We start from the raw sequence: 24,826 nt of genomic DNA on the forward strand, positions 1-24,826 counted from the left end.
AATTTGACATTTCAAATATTTTTGGGAGAATTCCACCCACAACTGTAGGGAGAAGCTTTCCCAGGCAAGGGATAAAGGGTTTGTGTGCATGGAGAGTTAAAACCTGAAATTGGTTTGAGAGCCATTGAGGCCCCCTGGGAGTTCGGGGGTAAGGAAGGCATGCTTCTTGGGCAGTGCCAGCCTGGTAGTGCCAGCCTGGCACCCTGGCACTGCCCAAGGGGCAAACTAGCACTGCCTAAGGGGCACCTTGGCATTGCTCACTGGGCACCGGGATGACACATCAGGGCTGGTCATCGAGATGGATGGCTGGGTGTGTCGGGAGTGCCGAGGGGGGTGGGGTTCGGGGGGGATTGGGGCTGGCCGGGGTGGGGGAGAAGACATAGGGGCTGGCCCAGGAGGCCAGCAATTGGGATGAGGAGAGGGTTGAATGACTAGGGATGGGGGGTTGCAGGGCTTTCCAGTGATCGGAAAAACCAGCAATTGGGAGATCGGCAGTGGGGTGGGGCACTGCGCATGCACCGATCTCCGCTCTGACTGATTGACGCAGTGACCCACTCAGCACTATGCTGCCGATCTCTCGGGCAGGAATAGGCCCCGCTCCCTACTTTCTAGAGTGAATCCCGCTGAGGCATTCTGCAGTTCTCAGAGTGTCGAAGATTCCCTCTGGTGAGTAAGCTGAACAAAATTGGCGGGATTTACTCCCACTTTCCTGCACGTTGGGAACTTTGAATTTTTTTGTGAGCATCCTGACCCACCTATTTTTGAGCTGTACAATCTTTGTATTGTGATTGAACGTAGATATGTAAGATTTATTATGCCTATGCACTTACTGAGGCAATACATTTTAGAAGTTGTTGCAATTTTTTTGCACCTAACCCCTGCTATCTCAATTGCTTTGAGTTGATCCTCAGTGCATTCTGTTAATGGAATGCTTAATTCATTTCTTAGATGATGACTCGCAAGATCTAAGGCTATTCACCTCTGACTGTTCTGGAACTTTGGCTGCTCTCGTGAGATAAATAAACATCTTCACAGCAAAAAAGTTCTACAGTTCAAGGAGGCAAAACTCACTATCAAAACCACTTGCCTCTACCAAGTTCTTGGCAGACTCCTAGTTCTCAATCAGATCACCAACCATACCCTATCTGACTTATAAGGATGTGTAGATCTGACACCCTGAAGTTTGGTACTAATTTCTTCGACCTTGCTTCCCTCCTTCCTGCCTATTTTCACTTTAAACAGCAGCTTATTCATGTAGCTGACCAGGTCTTGTCACCCCACCACCACCTCTTCCCTGAAAGTCTGCATCCATCTCAGATCCTGAAGCTTACAGCGGGGTCAGTGTGATGATCTATGGACTGGAAGAGGTTCAGCTTTGCCTCAATTCCAGTGGTGCTGTCTGAGCTTCAGGTCAACAACTTCTAAGCCTCTAAAGTAGATATCCAGAGTTTATTATGGATGTGTAGCCATTTCAATTATCACTCTGCATGTTTTTTTTAACAGAATGGAACCTGATCCTGGTAGGAAATCTGTTTTGACAGCTGTAAGGGTTTATATTGAAAGAATATAACAGTAGAAGTGTGGCTCAGTGCAGCATTTCTTCTTTTGACAGACTCCCGTCGGATCCTGCTGCCTGTTGTTCTCCATCACATTCATTTGCACCTGCGGCAGCAAAAGGAGTTGCTCATCTGCTCTGGAATTCTCAGCAGCATCTTTTCCATCATGAAGTCAAGCTCCCTGGTACGCTTCAATCCTATATATTGGAGTGCTGGCAATGGTGTAATTTCACAGAGAATCACTTGCTATCTCAACTCAGGCCAGTTCTCAGTGATTCCTTTTTCTTTCAATTAGTGTTTATGTTGAATGTCTCCCCTCCTCCGTCTCAACAGCTCACCAAAGAATACCCTGTCCCATTTTTGTGCAGCAAATTTGTTTATTTTTCATTTAATGTATGTTTATTTTAGAGATAAAGAAAACTGCAAGTTCTGGAAGTCTGAAATTAAAAACTGAGCATTCCATAATTGCATCACAGGACCATCGGCCTCTGAAAGATAAAGATTAGTTGTCTAGGTGTACTGATGAAAGGCCACCCTTACTTTTAACATCAGCTCTTCTTTCATATGCTGACTGAGCTGCTGTCTTTTTCTGTCACCTTCAGCTTTCAATTTATTTATATATATATTCTTCAATTCTCATCATCCTCTCCAGATCACCTCGAGCCACATTCTATGTTCTAGGCAAGGAGGCAAACTTTCCCCAGTGATAGTCTATATCAAGATACAGGCAAATTCATGGGAGCTACATTTGTTTTCTACTCTGCACATTCCTTTCATATGCATGGTGCCCTAAAAAAGGCCAGGATTAGAAACTATATCTGGAATCAGAAATAGAAGTGCATCCCAGATGTGGAGCACTGTCCATAAATGTCTCTCCTTTTGTCTTTGCATTTCTCACAAATGCCAACATTTCTTTGGACAAAGAGCCTTTCTTCTCTACTTCCTGAGCTTTTCTTCACAGAACTTATCACTAATTGTCCTCAATGATGCCATCATGCTTTCCCATCTCCCGTATTTCATTTTGTATGTTGTTTGAAAATTCAAATGGCTCGTAGGCTCTTATTAAATTCTAAAGAAGTTATGCACAATTCCTACTGGGGTGCATATCAAAGGGCCAGGTTCAGCAGTAGTTCAAATGGACCAAATTCCAACTTGAATAATTATTTCCTCATCTGCATCCCTCAATTTAAAGGTTAAAACCTAGACCTAATTAATAGATGTTTATAAATTCAATGCAGTACAAAGAATGAATTGGCATGATCAGTTGGATATGCAATATATAAATGGTTCCAGCAATTGTTGGTCTCTAAATTACAATGTGTACTTAATCCAAGAGAGCATTGTTATACTTAATGACCTTGAATTTAATTGTTTTGCAAGTAAGTTTTACACCTAGTGAAATGAAGTGAAAATGCACAATGGTTGGACGAGGGAAAAAATTCAACAATATGCATGATAGACAAGTAGAAACCCTTCTTGTAGCAACTGGCTGTTGTTTCCTCTCTACAACCAAAAAATAAACTATAGCATATTGCAATTGCTGTCCCATTTGGATTGGGTTCTCCTACAGATCATCTGTAATTTACTTTCAATGGGTCAGAACCCATAACTTATTGTCAGCCAATACTTTGATCCTTTGCACATAAATAAGGAATACCTGGAGTATATTGTAATTAGTTGCACTAATATTCACATGGGTGAGGAAGACAGTTTACATATGACAGGCTGCAGAAAATCATAAAACATCCAAATATTATTGACTATAAATTGCCACAATGCTTTTGAGCAGTGAAGGGTAAAAATGGTCTGTATTTTCTCCCTTTGTGTTAATTTCCACCTGCCAGTGATTACACAGCCTATATCTAGGACTTCTCCTTAAATGACTGCAGCAAATCTTGGGATGACAAACACTGTTTTTTTTCTAACCCACTCTCTGCAAAGAGCACTTGATCCCTGATATGATATAGCTCAGGGGTTCCCAAAGTGGGTTCAGGGTTTGGCCATAGGACCCGGGAAGAGTGGGGCTGTGGGGCCCAAGAAGAACTGAGGCCACGGGGGCTAGAGAAGAGCTGGGGGGGTGCAAGACAAGCCAAGGTCAGGGTGCCTGAGAAGAGCTGAGGCAGTGAGGATCTAAGAAGGACTGAGGTCACGGGGCCCAAGATGAACCAAGCCCAGGTGAGCTCCATGAGGAGCCGAGGCCACAGTGGCCTGAGAGGTTGGTGAGGGTGAATCGGGGTGAGAGTCGATGAGGATGGGTTAGAGTGGGCAAGGGTGAGAGTGCGTGAGGGTGTGAATAGGTGATGGTGAGAGTGGGTGAGGTGAGAGTTGATGAGGGTGAGTGAGGGTGTAGTGGGTGTGTGTGAGTGAGAGCTTCCATGACAAATAACAAAAAGATAAGATTTGGAAGTATTTGATGAATAATGTAGCTTTGTTATTACAATAAATGTATCAATATACGGCATAGAAACATTTTTACATTTGTTTTTGTATGTTTGTACCTATTGCGCCATTTTTTATGGTTTAATTTTTCAACATATTGACAATATTTCTCAGGAGTTCTTTCAGTATTTTTGGGAGGTCAAAAGGGTTCCATGGCTGGAAAAGTTTGGGAAACCCTGATCTGGATCAATGGCCGGAATTTTACTGTCCCGCCGCCATGGGAATTGGAGCAGGCAAGGGGCAGACAATAGGAAGGTCCATTGACCTCAGGCGGGATTTTACAGTTTCGGGATGAGCAAGGCTATAAAATCCCACCCAATATCTCACTGTGTTTAAATTGTCGATGCATATCTTGGAATAGCTGTGCAAAATATTACAATGTGTAGTAGTGATCCGCCTAAGTGCAGAGTCTCTGCTTATTTCCCTACACTTTGCGATCTTGCACTCTTCTCTTCAGTTGCTTGTAGGAGCCTCCAATTTTCAATTTCACATTGCCTAAGATTACCATTCTCTTTCTCCTTCTTGGTCTACGAGCTCTTCAATCATATCCTTTGTTTTCTTTGCATCTCTACTCATTCCTATGCTGAGCAATTCTTTATATTTGGAGAATGTATTCTTTGCGATTGCTATTGTAGATCTGATTTCTTTATATATTTTCTGATGTAAGCCTTCCTCGTTAATTAAACTGTGAATCTTTTTCCAACTGTTTAACATGTATCTTGAACTCTGCTTCCCCACCAGTATTTCTTCTAGTCTTCATAACCTTCACCTATTGCATTAATTTTAATTCTGTAAGCTTTCACCACTTCATTCGATCCATTAGACCTCCTTTTATGCTAGTGACTAGGACCTGGCTGTCAACACATAGAAATGTAGAAAATAGGATCAGGAGTAGGCCATTTGGCCCCTCGAGTCTGTTTTGCCATTCAACTAGATCACAGCTAATCTTATGCCACAACACCATCTTCCCACACTTACATCCCTTAATGTCTTTAATATCCCTTAATGTATTTTGATATCATTGATATCTCAGTAGCTTCACCTCCTACTATGACCCCTTCCTTTACTTCATCTTGCAACAGGGCAGGGATGACCACCTCCTGAGTTTTCAAATGACCCTGCTACCTTAAGTGCTATTAGTCATATATTATTTGTATCAATGGCATTTTGCAGTTCAAACTAATGATTTGGTAACTAGGTTCAATCTGTCTGAATATGGTGCCAGTGCCAAACGATAGATAGCAATGGTTTTTGACAAGAAATGCTGTTATCCCATTAGCCTAGGTCCCACAGTCCTAGAACTGAGCAATGAATTTCCAATAAAGAATTCAGTCCACCATTTATACAAACTCTAATTGAAAATCTGAACAATACAAAAAGTGTCCCAGATAGCTTAGACTTAAGAACATAAGAACATAAGAAATAGGAGCAGGAGTAGGCCATCTGGCCCTTCGAGCCTGCCCCGCCATTCAACAAGATCATGGCTGATCTGAATCGAATCAGTTCCACTTACCCGCCTGCTCCCCATATCCCCTAATTCCCTTATCGATCAGAAAACTATCTACCCGTGCTTTAAACATATTCAACGAGAAAGCCTCCACCACTTCAATGGGCAGAGAATTCCAGAGATTCACTACCCTCTGAGAGAAGAAGTTCCCCCTCAACTCTGTTCTGAACCGGCCCCCCCTTATTTTGAGGCTGTGCCCTCTAGTTCTGGTTTCCCTTCTAAGTGGAAAGAATCTCTCCACCTCTACCCTATCCAGCCCCTTCATTATCTTATATGTCTCTATAAGATCACCCCTCATCCTTCTAAACTCCAACGAGTACAGACCCAATCTGTTTAATCTCTCCTCATAAGCTCCACCCCTCATCTCCGGTATCAACCTGGTGAACCTTCTCTGCTCTCCCTCCAAGGCCAATATATCCTTTCGCAAATAAGGGGACCAAAACTGCACACAGTACTCCAGTTGCGGCCTCACCAGTGCCTTGTACAGTTGCACCAAGACTTCCCTGCTTTTATATTCTATCCCCCTCGCGATAAAGGCCAACATTCCATTCGCCTTCTTGATCACCTGTTGCACCTGCAGACTGAGTTTTTGCGATTCGTGCACAAGGACCCCCAGGTCCCTCTGCACAGTCGCACGATGTAATTTTTCTCCATTTAAATAATATTCCAATTTACTATTATTTCTTCCAAAGTGGATAACCTCACATTTGCTAACGTTATATTCCATCTGCCAGATCCTCGCCCACTCGCTCAGCCTATCCAAATCTCTCTGCAGACTTTCCGCGTCCTCCACGCAATTCGCTTTCCCACTCACCTTTGTGTCATCAGCAAACTTGAATACCCTAGATTCAGTCCCCTCCTCCAGATCATCTATGTAAATGGTAAACAATTGAGGCCCCAGCACCGATCCCTGCGGCACGCCACTGGTCACCAACTGCCAACCAGAAAAGCACCCATTTATCCCAACTCTCTGCTTCCTGTTAGATAGCCAATCCCCAATCCACGCCAACACCTTACCCCTAACTCCGTGTACCCCAATCTTCTGCAGCAACCTTTTGTGAGGCACCTTATCGAACGCCTTCTGGAAATCTAAAAACACCACATCCACCGGTTCCCCTCTGTCAACCGCACTAGTGACATCTTCATAAAAGTCCAGTAGATTCGTCAAACACGACTTTCCCTTCATGAATCCATGCTGCGTCTGCTTGATCGAACCATTCTTATTCAGGTGCTCTGTTATTTCCTCTTTAATAATGGACTCTAGCATCTTCCCAACTACGGACGTTAAGCTAACCAGCCTGTAGTTACCCGCCTTTTGTCTACTTCCTTTTTTAAACAGCGGCGTAACAGTAGCTGTTTTCCAGTCAGCCGGCACTACCCCAGAGTCCAGCGAATTTTGATAAATTACTACTAACGCATCTGCTATTACCTCAGCCATTTCTTTCAGTACCCTGGGATGCATTCCATCCGGGCCCGGGGACTTGTCTACCTTCAGTGCTATTAGTCTACCAAACACCACCTCCTTAGTAACAGTAATTGTATTAAGGACCTCCCCTCCCACCAACTCTCGATCTCTAATATTCGGCAAACTATTTGTGTCTTCCACCGTGAAGACCGACACAAAGAACTTATTTAAAGTCTCAGCCATTTTCTCGTTTTCCACTATTAAATCCCTCCTCTCATCTTCCAAGGGTCCAACATTCACTCTAGCCACTCTATTCCTTTTTATATACTTGTAAAAACTTTTACTATCATTTTTATATTTTGAGCTAGTTTAGTTTCATAATCTACCTTTCCTTTCTTAATCGCTTTCTTAGTCGTTCTTTGTTTTTCTTTAAAGCTTTCCCAATCCACTAATTCTCCACTATTTTTGGCCACTATGTACGCATCTGATTTTATTTTAATACTCTCCTTTATTTCCTTCATTGTCAACTTGTCAAATGCCAGCGATGGCTATGTATTGATTAGTGGCTACTGGGGTAGAACTAGTAATGGCGATTTTGTCTTACATTCTTCTCATCAATAAAATTCCACTAATCAGATTAAAACCAAAATATCGATGGTATATTATCTGTGAAACCCTTTGTAGGTGGTGGGTCAATTCCCTTACTTTACACAGAATGAGTTCCTGAGCTTAGTCAGGCTCTCTGAGTGCCCCCATGCCCCTTCCTCTAAAGGAGGGAGAAGAATAATGAGCAAAAGGACACTGCAGTACATACTTCGACGATACTGAGTTAAAGGGACATTGACAGAGGCCTGTGAGAAAGGTGGCTGTCCAATCTCTTGACCAGGAATATGTATAGCACAAAAGGCTAGAAATAAATGCTGGATTAAAACTGATGTTTAAGATTTGGACTTTTCAGAATTAATGTCCAGTCAATACTTTTACTTTAAAATGAAAAAAGTAGATGAAGAACTACAGTAGAAGCACCAACAAATTGAAAAAAGTAGCAAGAAAGATGAGGTCAATCAGAAAGTAGTGATTGGGTGTCATTCTACTCAGATTTTAAGAGACTTCAGAAGACAGATCATTAGGACTTGAGTTCTACAGATTTATGATACTGAGAGAGAATAATTTAGAGTCGGAGATTGTGGTAAGTCTTGACTGAATTTCAACAAAACATGAATAAAAAGAGATTGGACAGAATTTAATCTAGATAATAGGAGTCTCACCAGCTGGCAAGAGAACCTATAACAGCCCCATGTTGCCTTCTTCAGGGAAGGCCCACTGAATTAAGAGCCAGTCAGACACTCAGAAGGCCAGAAGTGGGCCATGTGTGGGATCAAGGACCCCAGGGCGGAAATCCTGCTTCCCAAGAGCTGCTGGCCTCCTCATTGCATGCAGCGTCACTGGGGGAAAGATGATAGCTGCTGGCAATGCGCCCAGTGGAGACCCAGGTTCAGCAAGGGACTCAGACCACAGGTGAGTCAGGACAGAATGCAGAGCACGGGAAGGGGTTCACTGGTTAGACAAGACAGGGATGTTTGGAAGAAAGGGCAGGAGTTGGCTCTCAGCATGCCCCACCCCGTTCCTAATCCAGGTCCCTCAATCAACAATTGAAAACCTGAGGGCCTCCGCCACCCTCCCTACTCCCCCATCTGTCACTGCTTAAATACCAATTCAGTGTTTCCAAGTTTTCAAAGTTAACTTTTAATAATTTTCTTTTATTCTAGCTCCTTTGCCCTGCAACAACCTTGGTGCTGCTCACCCCTCCTATAATGCCCTCTCACTCCATCTGGTCAGTGCTCATACCCTCTCTCCCCAACATGGCATCACCAGCTCTGACCTGGCATCAGTGGAATGATGGATCCAGTAAGGGAAGGGAGATGGATGATGAAGGGTGACAGAGAGATAAGGTGACAGGAGATGGGTTAAGGCGAGGGTGCCAGTGGAGGGGTTGAGCGAGAGGTAATTGTTAGGGGCTGCCAGCAGTTAGCAGCACCTGAGGTGATGGCAGTGTGAAGAATTCCTCCAAGTTTAAAGGACTTTGTGGTGAACCACTGTAATACTGTCTGTACATGGGATATGTCTGGGCACGCCCCTGCTGCCTCAATCCGGGCCTCCGCCCTCCTCAGGGTATAAAGGTGGCTGCCCTCCGCCCCTTTTGCCTCAATTCGGGTTAGCCAGCGGTTTGGGAGTGCTTCTGTTCTTGTTAATAAAAGCCTGTTGTTTCGCAACATCTAGTCTTTGCGTGAATCAATGGTGCATCAATTTTATTAACAAAATTTTTGAAATGGAGCAACTCCTGAAACCTGACAAATTGGACTTGGATCCGCAGGCAGTTGGCGCCTCTCACTAGTTTGATCACTGGCTGCGCTGCTTCGAGACCTTCATCGCCTCCTCCTCCTCCGTCGTCGTAACAGACATCGATAAACTGCATGTGCTCCACGCCCGCGTCAGCGCTCACGTCTTCGCGCTGATCCGAGACGCGGAGACTTACCAGGAGGCAATCAATCTCCTCAAGAGCCAGTACAACCGGCAGCCGAACGAGGTCTACGCCAGACACCTGCTGGCCACTCGCAGACAGCAGCCCGGGGAACCGACTGAGCAATTCCTGCGCGAACTGCGTGCACTCGGCAGAGCCTGCAACTGCAAGGCCATTTCAGCCGCCCAAAACGCCGACGACCTGATCAGAGATGCCTTTGTCGCGGGCATCAGGTCGACCTATATCCGGCAGCGTCTGCTGGAACAAGGTGGGCTGGACCTGAAGAAAACTGTGGAACTTGCTGGCTCACTGGAGGTAGCGTTCCGGAACCTCGAGGCCTACACCCCCTGACCACAAGGGCTCACCGTGGACACCACGACCGCAGCCATCGCTGTGCCTGGGAGGGCTGCAAACCTACGCCACGCCCCGTCCCGAAGCCGAACTGACCACTGCGGCAGTCCCCGGAGGCCCGAGGTGCTACTTCTGCGGCCTGGAGAAGCACCCTGGAGAAGCCCGGCGAAAGACGCAATCTGCCCTGGCTGCGGTAAGAAGGGTCATTACCTGAAAGTTTGCAGGGAAAAATCGGCCCCCTGGCCCAGCAGCGCCGCGTGCGATCCGCGGGAGGGACTGCCTTCGACGCCATCGACCGGGTGCGATCCGCGGGTGCCACCATTTTGGACGCCGGCGGCCGCGTGCGACCCACGGAGGCCATCATCTTGGACACCATCAGCCACGTGCGACCCATGGGAGCCGCCATCTTGGGTGACGTCAGCCGAGTCACGGGGGCCGCCATTTTGGGAACCGTCCACCGCATCACCTAATCCGACAGTGGCCTTGGTCGCATTGGACCAGTTCAGGCCTCACCAACTCGCCTGGTCTATGATGGACATCAAGGTAAACGGCCACACTACTAACTGCTTATTTGACAGTGGGAGTACGGAGAGTTTCATCCACCCTTACACGGTGAGGTGCTACGCACTGCCAGTACTGCCAATGCAGCAATCAATCTCTATGGCTTTGACGTCCCGGTCAGTGAATGTCCTCGGGTACTGTGTAGCAATTCTGACTGTACGGTGTACGACAAGTGCAGGCTCCTCGTGCTGCCACAGCTCTCCGCTGCTGTACTACTGGGGCTAGATTTCATGTGCCACCTTGGGAGCGTCACTATGGTGTATAATGGGCCTTTTCCCCCAATCTCCGTCCAAAATCCACAGCTAACAGGCCAGCCACCGCGCACCACCTGTGGTCTCTCGACCCTCAAAGTCGCCCCTCCCTCGCTCTTTGAGCACCTCACCTCCGACTGCAAGCCCATTGCCACCAAAAGCAGACGGTACAGCGCTGGAGATAGAGCATTCATCAAGTCCGAGGTGCAACGTCTCCTGGGGGGGGGGATCATTGAGGCCAGTACCAGTCCCTGGAGAGCCCAAGTGGTGGTTGTCAAGACTGGGGAGAAACTTCGCATGGTCATTGACTACAGTCAGACCATCAACTGATACACGCAGCTGGATGTGTATCCCCTTCCCCGCATATCTGACATGGTCAATCAGATTGCACAATATTGGGTGTTCTCCACCATTGATTTGAAGTCTGCATACCACTAGCTCCCTATCCGCCCGGAAGACCGCCAATACACTGCCTACGAGGCGGATGGCCATCTATACCACTTCCTTCGGGTCCCCTTCGGCATCACCAACAGGGTCTCGGTTTTCCAGCGTGAGATGGACTGAATGGTGGACCAGAACGGGTTATCCCGTACCTGGATAACATCACCATCTGCGGCCACGATCAACAGGACCACGACGCCAACCTCCAAAAATTCCTCCACACTGCGGCACTCCTCAACCTGACCTACAATAAGGAGAAGTGTGTATTCCGCATGCGCCGCCTCGCCATCCTTGGTTGTGTTGTGGAGAACGGGGTCATCGGCCCTGACCCCGACCGCATGCGTCCCCTCCTGGAACTTCCCCTCCCCACCACCCTCAAAGCGCTGAGGAGATGCCTAGGCTTCTTCTCATACTACGCCCAGTGGGTCCCCAATTATGCGGACAAAGCCCGTCCGCTCATCAAATCCACATCTTTTCTCCTAGCGGCGGAGGCCCGGCTGGCCTTTGACTGCATCAAAGCGGATATCGCGAAGGCCACGATGCATGCCATAGACGAATCCACCCCATTCCAGGTGGAGAGCGATGCGTCTGATTTTGCCCTAGCCGCCACTCTTAACCAGGCGGGCAGACCCGTGGCCTTCTTCTCGCGCACCCTCCAGGGCCCTGAAATTCGACACTCCTCTGTCGAAAAAGAGGCACAAGCCATCGTGGAGGCTGTGCGACACTGGCGCCACTACTTAGCTGGCAAATGGTTCACCCTGCTCACGGACCAATGGTCCGTTGCCTTTATGTTCAGTAACGTGCAGCGGGGCAAAATCAAGAACGATAAGATTTTGAGGTGGAGGATCGAGCTCTCCACCTACAATTACGACATTTTATACCGGCCTGGGAAGCTCAATGAGCCCCCAGATGCCCTGTCCCGGGGGACCTGTGCCAGCGCGAACCTAGACCGGTTACAGACCCTCCACAATGACCTCTGCCACCCGGGGGTTATCAGGTTCTTCCATTTCATCAAGGCCCAGAACCTGCCATATTCCATTGAGGAAGTCAGGTCTGTAACCAGGCACCGCCAAGTCTGCGCGGAGTGCAAACCGCACTTCTACTGGCCGGACAGAACGCACCTCATCAAAGCCACCCACCCTTTCGAACGCCTGAGCGTTGACTTCAAGGGTCCCCTCCCCTCCTCTGACCACAACGTATACTTCCTCAACATCGTTGATGAGTATTCGCGGTTCCCCTTTGCTATTCCCTGCCCGGATATGACCTCGGCCACGGTCGTCAGGGCCCTGCACAGTCTCTTCACCCTGTTTGGTTTCCCCAGCTATATTCATAGCGACCGGGGTTCCTCTTTTATGAGTGACGAGCTGCGCCAATACCTACTCTCCAAAGGCATAGTAGGACCACCAGCTACAACCCCAGGGGGATCGGACAGGTGGAGAGGGAGAATGCGACAGTCTGGAAGGCCGTTTTATTAGCTCTCTGGTCTAAGGGTCTTCCAGTCTCCCGCTGGCAAGAGGTCCTCCCTGATGCGCTACACTCAATTAGGTCACTACTGTGCACGGCTACCAACGCCACTCCTCATGAATGAATGTTTGTTTTCCCCAGGAAGTCCTCCTTGGGGACCTCACTACCGTCGTGGCTGACGTCCCCTGGCCCTGTCCTGCTCCAGAAGCACGTGCGGACCCATAAGTCAGACCCCCTGGTCAAAACGGTCTGGCTCCTCCACGCCAACCCCAATACGCCTATGTGGCGTATCACGACGGGCGGGAGGACACGGTCTCCATTCGCAATCTGGCCCCCGCAGGTACTACGTCCCAAGGCCCCTCACCCCCAGCTCCCAACGTCGTCCATGATGCACCAGAGTCGCAGCACGCTCATTTAGCCCCCGTGTACGGCACGCCTGAGCCCCAGGAGCAGCCTCCACACACCCGGCAGTCTGAAGGTGCTACGGACGGCTTCACCGGTTATGGACTGGTGTCTGACTCATCGCCGCGGCCTCCTGAACCGGCACCACGGCTGACATTGCAGCGGTCGCAGCGGCAGATCAAGCCCCCGGAAAGACTGAACTTGTAACTTGAATCAATAACCTGTGACTATCGTTCCACCACCTCGCCCCCGCCGAACTCTTTTTTAAACAGGGGGTGAATGTGGTGAACCACTGTAATACTGTCTGTATATGGGATATGCCTGGGCATGCCCCTGCTGCCTCAATCCGGGGCTCTGCCCTCCTCGGGGTATAAAGGTGGCTGCTCTCCGCCCCTTTTGCCTCAGTTCCGATTAGCCATCGGTTTGGGAGTGCTTCTGTTCTTGTTAATAAAAGCCTGTTGTTTCGCAACATCTAGTCTTTGCGTGAATCAATGGTGCATCAGACTTATAGCAGGCGTTACAGCAACGGCCCAAGCATGAAGGCTGACAGGTCCCGGCAGAACCATGAGCATAAGCTCCCACAGCACTATTTTTACTCAACAAAGGTTTGGGGCTCCAGCGCAAGTTGGCTCCACAGAACTTCCAACTCCATTACGGCCCTCAATTGAGCTGAACATTGAGATCATGAGCTCAAAGATCTGCATCTTCAGTGCAAAGTATTACACTGCAAGACACCATTCCCATAGGACCCATAATATTTTCTTCACACATGCATTTCTTTATGTAAAACAATCCAACAGCTGATGACTTGCAGTCACCCATTTTATTTTGGATTTTTTTTCTCTTTCCAGCATTTGTTTCAACCCAGCAAGGTCAATCCAGAATTTTTTTTCACTCAAACTTTTCATGGAGTGTAGATTATTCCACAAGGTATGATTATGCACAAAACATTAATGGACATGCTATGTTCTCGACATGCATTGTACAGAATTTCTCTTAAACATTTTTGACAATTGGAATTCTATATCCGCTGCCTCCATAAGAGCCAGTGTTTCAACACCAGAGTACTTCAACAACTCATTTATTTTCTTATTTTCCTAAACAGGAGGAAAGCATTTCCTATTGGAGGGTTATAGGTAGGTCTAGAAGGTAGGGATGTGTTCGGCACAACTTGTGGGCCGAAGGGCCTGTTTGTGCTGTAGTTTTTCTATGTTCTATTCTCACCCATCATAAATATTATGAAACAGCTGCACGAGAGAACCCATCAGAAAGATTAACTCATGAAGCATCACTAAAATGACAACATACGAACATACGGAATAGGAGCAGAAGGAGGCTATTCGACCCCTTGAATCTGCGCTGCCATTCAGTAAGATCATGGCTGATCTGTTGTGTTGAGTTCCACATTCCATCTACCCCCAATAAATTCTGATTTCCTTTTCTAACAAGAATCTATCTACTTCTGCATTAAAAATATTCAGTGACCCTGCTTCCACTGACTTCTGAGTAGACAGTTCCACAGTTGTATAACTTGAGAGGAATAAATTATCCCTATTTCTAACCTATAGGTGACCCCTAATTTTAAAACAGTGCCATCTAGTTCTGGACTCACCCGCCTGTAAGAGGAAACATCCTTTCAACTTGTCAATAACGTTCAGGATCTTGCATACTTTGATCAAGTCACTCCTCACTTTTCTAAACTCTAGTGGATACAAGGCCAGTCTTTCCAACCTCTTCTCATAAAACAGCCTGCTCATTCCAGGTATCAATCTATTAAACCTCCTCCGAACCACCTCCAATGCATTAGCATGCTCCCTTAAACAAAGAGACCAAAACTGCATACTGTATTCAAGATGCGGTTTCACCAATGCCTTGTATAATGAAGCACAACATCTGTAATATCCTAACTATGTTAGGGGTTGTGGGTTTTACACATAAGGAAAAGACTTGGTTTACACTCTGGCATGGAGCTGATTACAATATAAAATTAGTGTTTCCATATTATTAGTGGGTCCGGAACTGAAGTCTCCGGGCCTGCTACATCTCCCCCCCAACACTCCTGCACCTGCTTCCCACTAACGGGCAATAGGCAGCCCGACCCCGCTGGAGTGAAGAGAGGACATTGACTCTCCCTCAGAAGGTTGGGGGTAAGGGGGGGTGCCCCCGGGCAGTGCCAGCTTGGCAGTGCCCACCTGGCCCTTGGCACTACCCAAGGGGCAAACTGGCACTGCCCAAGGGGCACCTTAACACTGCTCCAGTGGAGGCAGGGTCTATAAGGGCAGGGCCTATTGGGGGCGATCGATACGTGTGAGGAGTCCTGCTGCCACTCTACCAGAGGATTTCAGACAGAGAGGGGGAAGAGGGCTGGCCATCCGGGTTAAGGGGAATCGGGAAATCAGTACAGGTCGAGTGGGGAGTGGACATCAGGGCTGGCCTGGAGAGGTTCGGAAGACCAGCGATCGCGGGGTCGGAAGGCCAGAAATGGGGGGTTGCGAGGCTGGCCAGCGATCGGGAGACCGGCAATACGGGACCACTATGCATGCACCAATCACTGCACTGACAGATCGGCACATGTGCAGTGGTCCATTTAGCATTATGCTGCCAGCCTCTTGGACAGGAATAGGCCCTGCCCCCTGATTTTCAGAGGGAATCATGCTAGGGCACTCTGGAGTGCACAGAGTGTAGGAGATTCAATCTGAAAATCACACTTAAAAGATCGGCAGGAGTTACTCCCGTTTTTACACGAATTGGGGACTTCGAATTTTTTTGGCCAATCCTGGCCAAGATGCTGACTGCCTTTGCTCTCAGTTACCAGCTACCGATGGTGTGCCTTTAGACAGCCTGAAAATAGTAGTTAAGGGTCGATGATCAGTCAATAATGTAAAATAATGACCATTTGAATAATGATGAAGGCTTTGTACGTCAAAAATTATACTCAATACTTATTTTTTCAGCTGAGCATAATTAGTTAGAATCAGCACTACTCACGAGTACACGAAGCAAAAGCTATTGGTCGTTCTTCTCCCAAAAGCATAATATGTGAAACAATACCCCCCTACGCTATAAGGTGAAGTGTCGCAAGCAAGCAGTAATGGTAGCTTCAGATTAAAATGAATTAATACTTCAGACTTCTGCAAAGCATCTTTGACATCCTCATATGCTTCCTCACAGTCTGTTATCCAGTCCCATGACTGTTTCACACACAGTAAGCTGTGCAATGGCTTCAAAAATGTAGCTATGTTCAGAACAAGTTTGCCATAATAATTTACTAATCCTAGAAAGGACCTCAATTACGTCACATTTGTTGGACGTGGTGCTTCTAAAATAGCGTCCATCTTTTTAGGTGCTTTATGTAGACCTTTACGTTCAATAACTTGACCTAAATACTGGACTGACGTCTGGAAAAAATACATTTATTTCTTCATACACAGACCATGTGCTTGAAGATGTTCCAATGTTGCTTCTAAATTATTCGAGTATTCTGGTTCACTGGACCCTGTAATTAGGATATCATCCAAGTAAAATTGTTACATTAGAAAGACCACTTAAAATCTGATCCATCAATCTTTGGAATAAGGTTGGTGTGGATGTTATTCCAAAAGGTAATCTTTCATAACCAAAATGACCTTTATGAGTAACGATTGTAGGCAATGGATGCGATTCAGCAGCTATATTCATCTGTAAATACACTTGTGAAAGATCAATCTTGCTGAATTTCTGTCCACCTGATTACCCAGCAAACAAATCATTAAATAAAGGAAGTGGATACTGATCAGTACAAAGCACTAATGTTGGTTGTTTTAAAATCACCACAATGTAAATTGAACCATCTGGTTTCATAATCAGTATGATGGAAGTAACCCTGACACTCATTGTAACTGGCTGTAATACACCAGTGTTAACAAGTCTTACTAATTCTTCCTTGACCTTGGGACGAATTACATATGGCACCGCACTTGCTTTGAGACTTTTTAGTTGACTATTAGGCTTTATCTAGATTTTCATTTGAACTCCCTTCGTCAAAAACATTCTTGTTTTTATCCAGTAGGTGCTGTAGGTATGTTTTGACCTTGACCAATCTGTTGACAGCACTCCAGTTATGCTTCATCTTCTCCAACTATGTCTCCCAAATACAGCAGGAAAATTACCACAGACCATATGGCGAGGCAACTCCATTGTTTGTCCACTCAACTCGATGTTGACCATGATGTAATCTTTTAATGGCATGATCTCTTCCGTGTATGTCCTTAAAATCACATCAGCTGTAGTCTCAGGAATTAACAGCAGCAATATCAACTTCCATCCAAGTAGTTGTTCACTCAACTTCAGAATCACCCTGAATCTCTTTGATTCATCCTGTATGGATAATAGAACATTCATTTGGAGCTCTTCATTATGTTTCTGGACATTCTCCTCTTCACAGTCAAAATTATTTTCTTCCATGTTGTAAATTCTTTTGGGAGAATGCAACTTGTTCTTCTTGAAGGTACCCACATTCTTCTTTGAATATTCTTTTCAGGGGAAATTGGTCTAGCCCAATAACCTATTGCAATGTGACCCATTTTGCCACAATTCTTGCATTGACTATCCCTTCTCCAACATTCACTTGCTGAATAGCCTATTTTGGCCACAACTGTGACATGCTTGTTGCTGTTTGGACTTCTTATGGGCAGTTCCCACTTGTGGATCTTCATTCCTGCACCAAATTGTGAAGCTTCTTTCGCAGCCAGTTTCATCGTCACTGCGAATTCAACTGCTGTCTTTAAAGTCACAGCATGTTCAGTAAGCAATCTTCTTTGGATAGTCTCATTTTGGAGATCACAAACTAGTTGATCTCAAAGAGAATCTTCTAATTGCTCATTAAACTCATAATGTTTTGCCAGCCTTTTTAATGTTGCCACAAACTGAGCAATGCTTCCGTCTTCCACTTGATTTTTTCAGTGGAATCTGAACTGTTCTGCGATGCTCAATGGCTTTGGAGAGTAATGCTCTTCAAGGATTTTTGTTAAGTCATCTTAAGTTTAGGCTTCTGACTTTGCTCGATGAACCAAGTTCCAGAGCAAATTAAATGTTTTACTTCCTATTGTACTGAGAAAAACTGGTACGAGCAATTCGTTTGCAATTTTATTCACTTGTATAAAATACTGAAAACACTCAGCATAGGAACTCCATGATTCATTTTCTTCATTGAAAGGCCCTACGGATCCTAATTGACCCATCATTTCTCTTATAGGCACAAGCAACTCGAGACTACTCGGTATGTATATTTTTTTAACTGTCTTCCCAGTACTCCCCTTTCCCAGACGCGAGGCTGATTATGCCAGCAGATCGGGTCAGGTAAGATCGCAACAGATGAGAAACTGGGCACGAACCCGTTTTTTTGCCTCTTGCCCGGTCTTACCGACTCCCAACACCAATCGACTGGCGTGTCAAGCCAGTAAAATCACCCCCTTGATCTACACACACAGATTCAAACAGATTTTATTGAAAGAGATGTTCATTGTACTGCACCAAGTACAAAATGGAAAGTAAAGCAGCAGTGTGCAAACACCGTAATGATATCATCATCAAATCATGTGATCAGCTCTTAAAGCGACCATGCAACCTTTTAAATATATAACAACATCCTTATTTTTATATTCAATTCCTTTCGCAATAAAGAATAGCATCCTATTAACATTCTTGACTATATTCTGCACCTGCATACTAACCTTTTGTGACTCATGCTCAAGAATACTGAGGCTCCTCTGCACCTCAGCATTCTGCAGTCTTTCTCCATTTAGATAATACTCTGCCTTTTTATTCTCCTTGCCAAAGTGAACAACTTCACATTTTCCAAATTTATAAGTTCATAAGTTCGTAAGATATAGGAGCAGACTTAGGCCATTCGGGCCATCGAGTCCGCTCCACCATTCGATCATGGCTGATATGCTCCTCATCTCTATTAAATTAAAAATCTGTCTAACTCCTCCTTAAATTTACTCACTGTCCCAGCATCCACCGCACTTTGGGGTGGTGAATTCCACAATTCACAACCCTTTGTGAGAAGTAGTTTCTCCTCAAATCTGTTTTAAATTTGCTACCCCTTATCCTAAGACTATGACCTCTCTTCCTAGAATGCCCCATGTCTACTTTATCCAAAGCTTTAATCATCTTGTATGGCTCAATTTGATCTCCCCTCATTCTTCTAAATTCCAGAAGGTATAGGCCTAAACTATTCAATCTCTCTTCATATGACAAACCCCTCCTCTGAACTGCCTCCAATGCCACTACATCTTTCCTCAAGTAAGGGGACCAAAACTGTGCACAATACTCCAGGTGTGGCCTCACCAATGCCTTGTATAGTTGCAACAGTACTTCCTTACCTTTATATTCTATTCCTTTAGCTACAAATGGCAACGTTCCATTCACTTTCTTTATTATCTACTGTACCTGCATGTTAGTTTTCTGCGACTCATGAATGAAGACACCCAGATCCCTTTGCAACGGAGCACCCCAAAGTCTCTCCCCATTTAGGTAATAAGTCGCCTTCCCATTTTTCTAACGAAAATGCACGACCTCACACTTATCCATGTTAAACTCCATCTGCCACATTTTGGCCCACTCTCCTAATCTATCTATATCCATTTGTAAGGTTCTTATTTCCTCATTGCAACTAACTGTCCCATCTATTTTTGTGTCATCTGCAAATTTGGCTATAGAGCTCTATCCCTGCATCCAAATCATTAATATAGATTGTAAATAGCTGGGGCCCAAGGACCGAACCCTGTGGCACCCCACTAGTTACTTCTTGCCAACTTTTATCTCTGTCTTCTGTCCATCAGCCAGTCACCTATCCAAGCTAATAAATTACCCCAATCCCATCTGATCTAACCTTATGAATTAACCTTGGCACCTTATCAAATGCCTTCCGGAAGTCCAGATATACTACATCTACAGGATCCCCATTATTCACTTTGCTTGTTACATCCTCGAAGAACTCTAGCAAATTAGTCAAACATGATTCGTCTTTCATAAAACTATGCTGACTCTGATGGATAGCATTTTGACTTTCCAAATATCCTGATATTGCTTCCTTGATAATTGATTCTAATACAGCATTTGCCAGATTTTTGCCCACTCGCTCAAACTATCTATATCTATATGTTCTTTCCTTAAGTTTGATGTTTTCCTTAACTTCTTCAGTTACAATGGATGGTGGTTCCTCCCTCTAGGACTTATTTTTATAGCAGGAATATACTTATTCTGAGTATTCTGAAATATCCCCTGAAATGTCGACCACCCTTTATTGATCTATCTCTTAGTCTAATATCCCAGTTCATTTCAACCAGCTCAGTTTTCATGTCCACATAGTTGCCCTTACTTAAGTTTAAAATAGTCATTGTGGGCCACCTAACAGTGAAAACTTAAGCACACATTTTCCATATTCAACTTCCTCAATACAAAAATAAAATACTGCAGATGCTGAAAATCTGAAATAAAAACCAGAAAACTCTGGAAATGCTCAGCAGATGTGGCAACATCTGTGAAGAGAGAAAGAGTATAATGTTTCAAATTAGTTACTTTTGATCAGATTTTGGAAATATTAGTAATGTATGAGTTTTTGAACAAGTGAAAGAAAAACAAAAGATATGAGCCGCAATTCTCCCATCCCGTTGCACTGATTTTCTTTAGTGCAGCGAGCCGAGAGATTCAAGTGTCGGCCAAATTGTGCAATTAGCACTGGGCGACATTTCCCAATGCCAGATTTCCAGTGCCAGCAGCATGGGCTGAAAATCGGCATGGAGCTGCATAAATTATATAGCAGGTAATTTGAATATCATTTAAATGGCATTAGCAGGCCTGGGACTGAAATATCCGGGCCCACTAACCTCTCCCCCACCGCCAGGAGTATTTTACTCCAGCTTTTGCATTTTTTTGAATTTCGCCAATCAATTTGAATCAGGCATTTAGATGCCAAGAACCTATTAAACTATAGCTCCCCACTAACAGGGAGCTGGCGGCTGGACCCCGCTGGAGTGAAGAGGAGCAATCGAGGCTCCCCAGAGATTCAGGTGGTGGCAGGGGGCCCTCGGCATTCACACATTGGCAGTGCCAGCCTGGGCCCTGGCACCACCCAAGGGGCAAAGTGCCAATGCCCAGGGGGCACCATGGTACTGCTCATCAGACATGGGGCAGTGCCAAGGGCAGGGCCTGATGGGGATGAGCCTCTGGAAGAGCTATTAGTGGGGGTGGGGTAATCCCGCTATCACCCTACAGTCAGGATCGATGGGGAAGAAGGGAGGCCAGCGATCAGGGCTGGCTATTGGGGTGGAGGGGGGCCAGCCTGCTGTGGGGTTCAAGGCTGCAGGGGTGGTTGGCACTGTGGGGGGGGACTGCTGGTGGGGATGGGGGTGATCGGGGGGGGTGGTGCGTGGGGGGTTGGAGATCGGGGCTGCCGTGGGGGTGGAGGTCAAGGCTGGGCCCGGGCATGTTTGGATCCGTGGGGGGATGGAGGGCCGGCAAGGCAGGTGTTGCAGGGCTGACCAGTGATCGAGCTGGCCAGCAATCGGGAGGCTGGCAGAGAGGGGCCACTGCGCAGTTCGGCGCATGTACAGTGGTCCGCTCAGCACTATGCTGCCAACCTCTCCAGTATGAATAGGCCCACCCACTGATTTCTAACAGGATTTACACCGAGGCACTTTATAATGCACAGAGCATGGGCGATTCACTTTTAAACTCCCGCTGAAAAAAACATGATTTATTCCAGTTTTCATGCGAATTCGACACTTAGAATTTTTTGGGGCGAATTGCCCCCATGGTCTGTGTTGCGAAATTGGGTAGAGTAATTGTAGATTGGAGTTTATAAAATTGTAAAATGCAAGGGAAAAAGCATTGCACGGTCCTTTTAAACACTGGTGCTTTTTCTGTGCATTAGAGAGTTAAAATAATGCAAGTATATCGCGAGCCCCAAGCTGAAACATTTGTATCGAAAGGCCAAGCAGCAGTTTTACCAAGACAACAGGCTTTTGAATTATTTGAATTTAGCCAATCAATTTGAATCAGGCGCTTAGATACCAAGAACCTATTAAATTTAAATCTGATGGTTTTGACACCTCGGACCAATCCTATTGTGAGAAATATTGGTGTGTCATCACAGGTATAAAAAAAGAGAGAGCAACTGCCAGCTGCCAGAGATAACAGCTCATAGCTCTCAGAGAGAGAACTGCAGGCTCTCGTAGCTTCATCTAGAAAGCAAAGGTGCCAAAGAAGAAAGAAATTCCAGACAAAAGAATCAACAGAGAAGGCCCAGAATATTCCTGGTTGTAATTTAGAGAGCGACTAAATTCTATTTTTGTTAATGAGTGGAAATTGTATTTATTGGACCAGCATTCCATTAGAATCTTGTTGTATTCAGGAATAGTTAATAGAACGGATTTATTCAGTTTGTTAATAGTTTAGTTAATTTGTTCACTGTTAGATAAATAAATTGTCACATGTTGATTTTAGAGTAAGTGTCAGGGATTTATTTTGTATTTAACCACTAGAGGTTGCTGAAGCGCAGTTCACACCACTTCATGCACACTTTTTACAGATTATAAGGTGTGCTACTCCTCTTTGGGTGTTTCAGTGTTAGTTCTCAGAGGGGGATCAACCTCTGCTTTATAACATCTGTGATAGGTTGGAGAATAGGGAAATTACTTTTAATGTAATGAAACATCCCAGAGCGTTTCTGAGGAGCATTATAAATCAAGATATGGGAGAAGATTCTCCAGGTCCACAAGCTCTGATCACGAATGGCATTGGCCAGGAGAATCGGGAGTCGGCGGAAAAGTGGGTTAGGCACTAGCCGAGTTGAGGGCCCTGAGCAAAACCACACTTTTAAATATAATTAGTGGGTTTGCAGCCTGAGTCAAATGGCCCTTGCCATTTGCCCACCTCCCCAGCAGGATCTGTAGTGGGCCAGCTTTTGCATTGGTCCTCCAAAGCGAAGACCTGACACATTAAACCCCGAGGTTCGAGTAAGCACGAACAACCGCTCAGCAATGAGAGGCCTTCCCCTCTCCCCACACCACGCAGGCATGAGGTTTATCCAACCTGACCCACCCCTCACTCAGACCCCCTTCCCCCTCAGATCCCCACACAGGCCCCCTTACCTCCTAGATCCCCCACTCAGCCCCATTTTCTTCCAAGATCACCCACAGCCCCCTTCCCCCTCAGATCCCCCACTCCCTTCAAGCCAATCACCTCGGCAGTGCCAATAGTGCACTGCCCTGTGGCACTTTGGCACTGACACACTGCCTGGCACCATGGGCCCTGTGGACTATTTGCCCCTCTGCTGCTGCCAGGCTGCAGAGGAAGGGTTCCTCAAGAGTAGAGATATTGTCAGCACATTTGTGCTTTTGAATGATGCCACAGAGGGATGGCATGTTGATGAAAAATTGGAGAAAGTCACATAGATCCTTGGGAGGCACCAGGGCTAAAAGTGTGGGAGGAGGAAAAACAACATTTAATACTCTAGATTAGAAGGGAAGCAGGCACAAGCAGTTCGAGCCTCTCTGACCCCAATACCCAAACCGGTGGAGAGGTATTAGAGGAAGATGGTGTGGTCACTGTGTCAAATAGGTCATGAAGCATGAGGGGAATAGCTTACCTTCATCACGGCCATATAGAATGTCATTTGTGATTTTGAGAAGAGCTGTTTCAGCACTGTGGCAGAAACGGAAACCAGACTAGGAATTCAAACAGGAGTTCTAGTAAAGATGGGAACAGATGTGAGATTTTTTTTATTCATTCAGGGGATTTGGACGTCTCTGGCTGAGCCATCATTTATTGCTCATCCCTAACTATCCTTGAATTGAGTAGCTTGCTGGGCCAATTCAGAGGACATTTAACAGTCAACCACATTGCTGTGGGTCTGGAGTCACATGTAGACCAGACCAGGTAAGGATGGCAGTTCTCTTCCCTAAAGGACATTAGTGACAATGATTTGATGGTCATCATTTTTAAAATTAAATTCCAATTTCACCATCTGCTATGGTGGGATTCAAACCTTGGTCCCCAAAGCATGGGCCTCTATTACTAGTACAATGACAATGTTACCACACCATCACACCCCCTGGAGATGCGACAACATGTTCAAGATTTTGGAGAGGATAGGAAATTTGGCAGTGGGTGATTACTTGCAAGTACTAAGGGTTGTTTAGGTTTTTGAGGAGAGAGTGATGATGGCAAATTTAATGGAAAGAGGATCAACATCTGAAGACAGAGAATTTTTAACAATATCAACTAACATGGATAGCATGAATGGAGGTTGGATGATTAGCAGCTTAATGGGAATAGAGTTCAGGGAGCAGTTTGTGAAAGAGGGGACACAGCAAATGCAGCTCAATTGGACAGTCTCAATTTTAGTGAAAAGTCCACAGGCCCCACTCATTTAATGTTGGAAGTAAGGATGCAGGAGATTCGGAAAGGAGTTTAAGAAAATGGTTTGCAGTAGAGAAAATAAGCCGAGAGTTATCTTTGCATTCTAAAATTATCCTGGAATAGGAAGCAGTTTTAGCAAATGAGAGTAGGACCCAACTGTGCTTTATGTGGTCCAGCCAGATGTGTAATTGATGGCTAAACCACATGTCTCCCAGATCCTTTTATTCCCTTGGATTTTAGGGAACGGAGATGAGGACCATACCAAGGGGAATGGTCAGGGTGAGAGAGACTAAAATTTTATGGGAGGACTAGAGTATCAAAAGTGGAGGTGAGGATGCAATTAAGCAAATCAGTAGTTGCAGAAGGGCAAATGCCAGTCAGTTGGGATTTTGAAGGGGCAGTTGTTAGTGAATCTGGAGATTTTTTTCAAGAACAGGTACAGAAGGAGGTAGCATTGGGGCGTGGAAGGAAGTTGGAAGTGAAGTGGAGATTGATACTGGGAAGTGATCATAGATGGCCTTA

At 45.8% G+C, this 24,826-nt stretch overlaps 1 protein-coding gene across 4 annotated transcripts in view; it reads left to right on the forward strand.

Moving 5' to 3' along the window:
* The window catches only part of dock3 (dedicator of cytokinesis 3), a 1,050,162-nt gene that overhangs the window by 776,982 nt on the left and 248,354 nt on the right, over positions 1 to 24,826 (forward strand). For all 4 annotated transcript variants that reach the window (XM_078209344.1, XM_078209345.1, XM_078209346.1 and 1 more), the window contains one exon: positions 1,613 to 1,740. In XM_078209344.1, coding sequence (XP_078065470.1) covers positions 1,613 to 1,740 — 128 coding nt within the window. The remainder of the gene's footprint in view (positions 1 to 1,612; positions 1,741 to 24,826) is intronic.

Source organism: Mustelus asterias, chromosome 3 (assembly GCF_964213995.1).
Source record: "Mustelus asterias chromosome 3, sMusAst1.hap1.1, whole genome shotgun sequence".
In the NCBI taxonomy this organism is placed as follows: domain Eukaryota; kingdom Metazoa; phylum Chordata; class Chondrichthyes; order Carcharhiniformes; family Triakidae; genus Mustelus; species Mustelus asterias.